At 39.4% G+C, this 9,056-nt stretch overlaps 1 protein-coding gene across 2 annotated transcripts in view; it reads right to left on the bottom strand.

Annotated features, from left to right (window-relative positions):
• Positions 1-216: 216 nt before the first annotated feature.
• svild (supervillin d) overlaps positions 217-9,056 on the bottom strand; it is a 107,824-nt gene continuing 98,984 nt past the window's right edge. For both annotated transcript variants that reach the window (XM_088323156.1, XM_088323155.1), the window contains 7 exons: positions 8,713-8,920; positions 8,508-8,641; positions 6,526-6,681; positions 6,305-6,448; positions 4,726-4,838; positions 1,667-1,822; positions 217-1,399 (listed from right to left, as the gene is read on the bottom strand). In XM_088323156.1, coding sequence (XP_088179282.1) covers positions 1,313-1,399; positions 1,667-1,822; positions 4,726-4,838; positions 6,305-6,448; positions 6,526-6,681; positions 8,508-8,641; positions 8,713-8,920 — 998 coding nt within the window. In that variant the 3' untranslated portion in view covers positions 217-1,312. The remainder of the gene's footprint in view (positions 1,400-1,666; positions 1,823-4,725; positions 4,839-6,304; positions 6,449-6,525; positions 6,682-8,507; positions 8,642-8,712; positions 8,921-9,056) is intronic.

The following is a 9,056-nucleotide window of genomic DNA, read 5'->3' as shown; positions in this document are numbered from 1 at the left end:
AAGAGACAGAAAGAGAAAAAATGAGAAAGGGCTTTGTTCACTTGACTAGATCGAGAAAGAGAGAGAATGAGAGAGCAGGAAAGAAAGAGAAAGAAAGAGAGGAGGAAAGTGAGAGAAAAGAGAGAAAGAGGTAAATCGAGGGAAAAAGAGAAAGAGAGAAGAAAGTGTGAAAAGAGAGAAAGCAAGAGACAAAGAGGGATTAACAAAGAGAAAAAAGAGAAAAAATGTGAGGAGAGAAAGAAAGAAAGACTGCAGGGAAGAAAGAAAGAGAGAGAGAGAAAAGAGACACAGAAGAGAGAGAGAGAGAAAATAATAGAGGTAAGGAGAAAGAGAGAAGAATGTGTGAAAAGAGAGAAAGGAAAAAAACAGAGAGGGAGAAAGAAAGAGAAGGAGAGGAATAAAGAAAGTAAGAAAGAGAAAAGAGAGAGAAAGAGAGGTAAATCGAGGGAAAAGAATAGAAGAAAAAGAGAAAGAAAAGATGAGTGACACAGAGTAAGAAAGAGGAAAGAGAGCAAGAAAAAGAAATAATGTGAGAGAGAAGGGGAGACTGAGAGGAAGAAAATGAAAAAGAGAACAGGAGGGAGAAAAAAAAAAGAAAAAAAAAGAGATTGAGAGGGAAATATAGGAAAAAAATGACAAAAAAAAAGGAAAAACTGACACGGAGCAAGAAATAGAGAAATCGTGTGACAGAGAAAGAGAGTGAAAGAGACAGAGAAAGAAAAAGGAAAACTGAGAGGAAGAGAGAAAATGAGGGACAGACGGAGTAAAGAGAGAGAAGAAAAAAAAGAGAGCGAGAGAAAGATAGCAGAAAAGGTGAAACAAAAGAAAGAAAAAAGAAAGAAAAAAGTGACAAAGAGAAAGAAAGAGAAAAATTATGAGTGAGAAAAAAGGCAAAGATAAAGAAAGGGAGGCTGAGAGGAAGGAAGAAAATAAGAGAGATAGGGAGAGACATACTAGAAAAGAGAGAAAGATAGAAGAGAAAGAGGGAAGAAAAAAGAGAGAAAGAGGAAAATGAGAGAGAGTGACAAAGAGACAGAGAGAGAAAAACAGAAGGACAGAAAGGAAGAAGGAGAGAAACAAATCAAGAGACAAAAGACAGACAAAAGAAAAGAGAAAAAGAGACCTTTAACCATAAGGACTTGCTTCCATACATTGTGGCACGTCCAAAAACAGAAATGAAAACAATTGATTATTTAACAAGACACACTAACAAAGAGTAGCATAGACAAAATTGCACGTTGGGCTAAAATAACACTTAGAAAAGGCTATACAACATTTTACATGAGCTGAGATTTTTTTTTTGTGCCTGATTTCAAAAAAGTCCCTTGCTTTTCTTCAGGTTTTTCTGCTTCCAGTTTGGCAAAGCGTTGAACTCCACCCGACTCATCTCCAGAAGTTTCTAAAAAAATGAAGAAAACCCCCCAAGAGATAAATGTTATACCGTAATTCACGAACTACGAGGGGCATCTGAAAAAAACGGTGCACCATACAATGAAATGACATACATAAGACATTGCCATACAAACTCATGCCAGCTACCGTTAATCATAAGGGAAAAAGATATGCAATGAAACAGCGGTGTCTGCGTCATTTTTAAGCAGACTCGATGAGAAACATGGCAACAGCTTCAAGCATTTCCAAGCACCCGTAGCAACCCCGCTTTTACCTTAAAGTCCTGGTCTGACAGATAATCCTCGAGACGAAGAGGGTCCACTCCGTCCGGTAGGGGAGTCTTGGTGAGCTCCTCGATGGAATATTGAAGCTTACTGAGTTTGGAAAGCACCTCCTTCACTAAGGACACTTTGTTTTTGGAGACATCCGTCTTTGCGGGAACGAAAAACAAACAAAAACAGACAAAAAAAGATGAAGCGCGGTATTTTCAAGTCAATGTCGGCACGAGATTGAGCAAATAAGGCAAGAGAGCAGTAGGAGGGCGGATGGGGTGAATGAAGCAGATGTTTTTTTTTTTTTAAGTTTCAGTTTTTTTAGGGAAGCGGCTTTTTCGGCTCGGCTCACGCAAAAGAGCCGACTCTTTCGGCCGCTAAGCGGCTTTTCAGGTTGTTTTTGTTGCTTTCATCCATGTATTACCAATTATGATGTAACATTATAGACACAATGGGTTAAAACAAGGGAAATAAAGAAAAAAAGAAGAAAAAAATGAAACAGGAAACCAACGAAAAAATGAAAGGGATAAAAAAAGAAGAAAATGAGAAAAAGATAAAAACAGGAAAGAAAGTGAAAAAATAAAAAAGGAAACTAATGAACAAAAGAAAATGGCGAGATAAAAGAAACAAAAGATATAAAAAAATTAAAGAATCAAGAGAAGAAAAAAAACAGGAAAAAGACACGTTTTTGGGGGCCTCTTGGTCGCTCTTGTGTTACATTCATCCATAAATTACCAATTATGATGAAACATTATAGACAAAATGGCTTAAAACTAGAGAAATAAAAGAAAAAAAAGAAAAAAATGAAACAGGAAACCAACGAAAAAAATTAAAGGGATAAAAAAAGAAGAAAATGAGAAAAAGATAAAAACAGGGAAGCAAGTGAAAAAAACAAAAAAGGAAACGAAAGAACAAAATAAAATGGCGAGATAAAAGAAAAAAAAATAAAGAGGGGAAAAAAAACAGGAAAAAGACACATTTTTGTGGGGCCTCTTGGTCGCTCTTGTGTTAAATTCATCCATATATTATCAATTATGATGTAACATTATAGACAAAATGGCTTTAAACAAGAGAAATAAAAAAAAAAAAGAAGAAAAAAATGGGAAACAGGAAACCAACGAAAAAATGAAAAGGATAAAAAAGAAGAAAATGAGAAAAAAGATGAAAACGGGGAAGAAAGTGAAAAAATAAAAAAAGGAAAGTAAAGAACAAAAGAAAATGGCGAGATACAAGAAACAATCAATGGAAAAAATTGAAAGAATAAAGAGAAGGAAAAAAAAACGTTTTTGCGGGCCTCTTGGTCGCTCGTGTTAAATTCATCCATATACTATCAATCATGATGAAACATTGTAGACAAAATGGCTTAAAACTAGAGAAAAAAAAGAAAAAAAAAGAAAAAAAAGAAACAGGAAACCAACGAAAAAATGAAAGATAAAAAAAAAGAAGAAAATGAGAAAAAGATAAAAACAGGGAAGAAAGTGAAAAAATAAAAAAGGAAACTAAAGAACAAAAGAAAATGGCGAGATAAAAGAAACAAAAGATGAAAAAAAGAAGAAAGAGAAGAAAAAAAACTGGAAAAAGACACGTTTTTGCGGGCCTTTTGATATCTCATGTGTTAAATTCATCCATATACTATCAATCATGATGAAACATTGTGGACAAAATGGCTTAAAACTAGAGAAATAAAGGAAAAAAAAAGAAGAAAACAATAAAACAGGAAACCAACGAAGAAAATGAAAAAGATTAAAATAAAGAAGAAAATGAGAAAAATAAAAACAGGGAAGAAAGTAAAAAAACAAAAAAGGGAAACTAAAGAACAAAAGAAAATGGCGAGATAAAAGAAACAAAAGAAGAAAAAAAAGGAGGAAAAAAAAACCCAGAAAAACGACACATTTTTGTGGGCCTCTTGGTCGCTCTTTTGTTACATTCATATAATTTCCATGTATATCAAGTCAATATTGTTGCTTTCACGAAAAAGTTCCGTTTTTTGACTTAATAAATCTCCAAAACTCTTCGTATTATGTAACAAAATAATTTGATTTCTTTTTTAGTGTATCCTACTACTTTTATTCACATTTTACACAAGGGTTGCTAAAAAATTCTTTGGGATTTTGATGTAAATGACAAAGACAATCTCGAAACGACAATAAGGGGCTACTATGTTATAACAATATTATAAGCAGGGTGTAATTACTATTGAAGAATTTTATACATTTTACTATAAAGGATTTAATACAAGTTACATATATTGAATGCAATGAGGATTTTTCACAGAGAAGGCTTAAGTTCAATGACAGGCCACGCCGTTCCGAATGTTTCGTTTAGTTCTATTGATAACTAATTTCTTTATTAATTTCTTTTGGCCGAGTCATACCTAATTGGTAAAATGGCGGCGCCCTCTGTTGGCTGCGGCTGCATCGGCTCGCTACAACGGGTCAGGTGTATCGACATTTCGTTCTGTGTACATTGTTACAAAGAATGACAATACAAAGGAAATTATTATTATTATTATTTTATTTCTTTTTAACTTCTTTTGCTCCAACTTCCTTTTCTCTTCTCTTCTCTTTCTCTCTTCCTACCTTTCGCGCTTTCTTTTCTCTTTTCTCTCCTTCTGTCTTTCTATTTCTCTTTGGATTTCTTTCTTCCTCTCCCGTTCTTTCCCCCCTCTCTCATGACTTTTTATCTTTTGCTTCTCACGCTCTCTCTCTCTCTCTTTTTTTTTTCTTTGTCCTGCCCTCTCTCTATTTTCCCTCCTTCTTTCTCTTATTTCTTTAAATCTATTTTTCTTCCTCTTTCATCTTATAGTCCGGCCTCCGACAGAATGTTTGTTCTATTGTGTGGGGAGTCCCTGGCCCGCCCATGGGAGGAGCCGGGGCGCCGGCTTGCGGAAAAAAGGCGTGGGTTGGGAGAAGATCGGGAGAGAACGAGAGAGAGGCTGGACGAAGACTAATTCGGCTAATTCGATGGAGTTCACTTAGTTAAATACTTTAAGAAATTATGTTTGGTTAATGGAGTCAGATAACTAATTTGAACAATTTGGTGAACGGTACAATTTCCTCACCTTGGAAGCAACACTAGGGTCCTTTTTCCAGTAAGGGAAGATGTTGGTAAACGTGAGTGGCTCATAGCCAGCTATAACCAGATAGGCCTGAGGGGGGCGCCGAGAGCTCTTTTCTGGAAGTACAGGAGAAACGACGTTAAGTTTGATCATCCTTGCATTGATGTGTTTAATCTCCTTGGGCTGGTTTGAAATAGGGATTTTTCCACTACCTCTTGAATTTATTTAGTCACAGCAAGCCCTCCAAGTATCAAAGTGATGGTTAGCCATTTTTGGACTGTGCACATGTGAATCAAACACATTTGTTCTACACATTTGTGCGCATAATATTGTGTTAAAATCCTCAATGGAACTTCTCAGCTTCAATACTTGTTTTACCCATCTCTGTACCTCATTTGTGCCCGGAATATTCTGTAATAAAAACCTCAATGAACTGCTCAGCTCCAGCGCTTGTTATACCAATCTTTGTACCTCCTTTGTGCCCGGAATGTTCTGGAAGAAAAACCTCAATAAACTGCTTGCTATACCCTTCTTTGTACCTCATTTGTGCCCAGAATATTCTGTAATAAAAACCTCAAGAGAACTGTTGAGCCCCAGCGCTCGTTTTACCCTTCTCTGTACCTCATTTCTGCCCGGAATATTCTGTAATAAAAACGTTGTATTCTGTGTTAAAAGCCTTAACAGAACTGCTTAGCTCCAGTCATTGTTTTACTTGTCTCTGTACCTCATTTGTGCCCAGAATATTCTGTAATAAAAACCTCAATGAACTGCTCAGCTCCAGCGCTTGTTATACCCATCCCTGTACCTCATTTGTGCCCAGAATATTCTGTAACAAAAACCCTAATGAACTGCTCAGCTCCAGCGCTTGTTATACCCATCCCTGTACCTCATTTGTGCCCAGAATATTCTGTAACAAAAACCCTAATGAACTGCTCAGCTCCAGCGCTTGTTATACCCATCTCTGTTCCTCATTTGTGCCCGGAATATTCTGTAATAAAAACGTCCACGGAGCTGCCCAGCTCCAGCGCTTGTTATACCCATCCCTTTACCTCATTTGTGCTCGGAATATTCTGTAACAAAAACCTCAATGACCTGCTCAGCTACAGCGCTTGTTATACCCATCTCTGTACCTTATTTGTGCCCAGAATATTCTGTAACAAAAACCTCAATGAACTGCTTGTTATACCCATCTCTGTACCTCATTTGTGCCCGGAATATTCTGTAACAAAAACCTCAATGAACTGCTCAGCTACAGCGCTTCTTATACCCATCTCTGTACGTTATTTGTGCCCAGAATATTCTGTAACAAAAACCTCAATGAACTGCTTAGCTCCAGCGCTTGTTATACCCTTTTCTGTACCTCATTTGTGCCCGGAATATTCTGTAACAAAAACCTCAATGAACTGCTTGTTATACCCATCTCTGTACCTCATTTGTGCCCGGAATATTCTGTAATAAAAACGTCCACGAACTGCTCAGTTTCATAACCCGGATGTTCAACGCAGAGGAAGAAAACTCATCCCTCTTCAGTCCACATACTGGTTTTAAAAAAGTGCTATTGTAGTAAAACAAAAACACAGACCTTTGCAGTACTGCAGCGCCGTTTCCATGGCGCATTTCCTCTCGTTGTCCCATCTCATTTTTGCCGAGCCGGTGCACTGCTCCTCGTCCGGCTGCCAGCCCTGCCACAGGTACACCTCCATGCGGTTGTCCAGCAGGAAGAGAGCTGGAACAGGAATGGGCGGGGTCAGCAAAAGCGAAGCGCTTAGGGGAGGGTTCAGGTAGAGTCTAGGTCGGTCTCACCGGGCTGTTGCGCCGAGTACAGGTTCTCCTGCAGGAAAGGCATGGCCATGACACCCTCCGGCACCCTGGCGGGGTAGAATTTCTCCTCCCCTTCGAACACTCCCGAGCTGGCGCTCAGCCAAAACAGCCGGGGGGTGTAATTGTACTTGCCGGGATCTGAACAGTGCAAAAAAGGTACTCAATTGTGGCCTGAGAGCGTAACATGTCCCAGCATCTGGAAAGAAACGGGTCGCCTATGGTACCCAGCGCCACTTAGCGCTATTATTTCAGTGTTCTGGTTTGCCCGCGTCCCTGCGTCCTAGACGCATCATTTTTGCTGAGGACGCAACGTTTTTGACACAAAATTATCATTATTACCCGATTACTTTTACTTTTAACAAAGATTTACCGCAGTCCTAACTTTTTATCAGGCAGATCCGCCTTTGTTGTTTTGGTCTCGCGGTTCGAGTTTTCGTCCGCACGCCGATCTCGGCCAACGAGATCTCGTTGCTTCAAGATTTAGTCATTGTTGTGGTGCTTGTCATTGATTTAAGGTGAAAATCAAAACAAAATTTCTTCAGTGTCAGTAATAAGTCGAAACATAATGCATAACGTGATAGCAACGGCAATGATTCCGGCACGAAAAAACGGCGGAAAAATTCTTCGGAAGATCGCAAAGGCAAGGAAGACACGCGTGTTGAAGCGAACGATTCGACGAAAGAAAATAAACAAAAGAATACTCCTAGCAAGAAAAGGACTTTTCTGCCAAAATGGACTCAATTATATTCCTGGTGACGCTATGAGGAGGATGATAAGGGAGGCTACATGTTCTGTGATGCGTGTGCCCACTGTGACAAAAAAACTGGATTGCATAAATCATTTCACAATACGAACTTTCAAAAGAGCACATTGGATCGGCACAACGACAATGAAAACCACAAATTACCAATGGAAATTCCGTTGCTGCAGGAAGAGAGAGGCAAGTATGAACGGATCAAAAAGAAGACTGTTATTATTAATATCGTTGTTATTATCATTGGTGTATTTAATAGGGAAGATGAAGGGGTACGGAATATAAGCATTTGCTTCTTACTACCCCTTTTTGAACATGTTATGTAACATTATTTTGTTGTTGAGTTATTGTTTTTGTCCTGTTTTTATTTTAATGTTCGAATCAAGTTTTCATTCATTCATTCATGTATGTAGAAAATGGATTTTCATTTAAAAATGTCCTGGGTGTGGCTTATAATCAGGTGCCGTTTATACTCCGAATTTTACAGTACATTTATTCTACATGCAAATTACATTTAATTCCATTTATACGTTACATGAAGCCCTTTGAAGGATTTTATACATTTTACTATAAAAGATTTTATACGATTAAATACAAGTTACATTTATCGAGTGCAATGAAGATTTTCACTGAGTGGGCTTCAGGTCGAGCTGTTCCAAATTTGGAATGTTTTGGCTGGGGAATTTAGATAACAGGACTCTGACGGGGGGACGGCAGGCGATGTTTGGAGAAAAAGGCCCTGATGATGAAGAAACGCTCTCCTGTTTTGAGTTTCTCCAGTTATTGAGGCGAGGGGGTGGACCCCACGTGGGGGATTTCATTGGCACGCCCGTAGGAGGAGCCGCCACACCAGCTTGCGGAAAAAAACAGCTTGCGGAGACTCGAGCGACATTAATTTGGCTAATTCGGCCATATAGTCGATGGCGTTCACTTAGTTAAATACTTTAAGAAATTAAATCTGCCCCCGTGTGGAAATGCCGGTCTCCTGTTCATTTTTCCATCAAAAAACGAGCGCGCATTGTTAGGTAAATCCAGGTTGTGTTTAGTTAATGGAGTCAGATAACTAATTCGAACAATTTGGTAAACGGTACATTTTAATATTTAATTCCTAACACCTTTAAAGACAACCATTATGCCGACGAGTCCGACACCCCGGATGTATGCCATCGAATCAGTTTGTCAAATCTCTCAATAAAAACTGTTATGTAACCTTGAAGCATGCAGTCGTACGACTTCCTGTCCTGCAAGCCGAGAACCTTCTTAAATTCCGCCGGCTCGCTCCCCTCCTCCATCTCCTCGATTCGGACCCGGCTGCCGGTGCTCAGGCCGGACTCGGACGGGCACCTTGAAAGCAGCGAGAACCCGTAAGTGACCCATCTCCGGATCGCAAGTCCTGACTATTTGTTCCCGCTTACCCTTGGCTGAGTCGCTCCACGGCCCTTTTGGCGACCTGCCTGGCGCCGGCGTGACTTTTGCAGCCGTGCCACACGAAAATTCGGGCGTCGCCGGCGTGGAGGAGCACCAAGATGCCTCGTGAGCGCAGACTGGCGGCCGTGCAGTCTACTTCCAAAAGCATGGCTTCGACTTCAGCCTCGCCGCGGACGCAGTACATCTTCCAACCTCCTGGGGGCAGTGAAAATAATTACAATTAATAAATGAATGCAATTATCGTGTTAATCGAAATGTAGTGATGCCATTTCATTTTGTATTCATGAGATTCTAAGTCATCGAGAGCGTAGGAATTCATACGTTTAGGGTT

This window comes from Urocampus carinirostris, chromosome 19 (genome assembly GCF_059441175.1).
Source record: "Urocampus carinirostris isolate Australia breed hairy pipefish chromosome 19, RoL_Ucar_1.0, whole genome shotgun sequence".
Lineage (NCBI taxonomy): Eukaryota > Metazoa > Chordata > Actinopteri > Syngnathiformes > Syngnathidae > Urocampus > Urocampus carinirostris.
The sequence above is the reverse complement of the archived record's forward strand: the minus strand, read 5'-3'. Positions and strand labels throughout refer to the sequence as shown.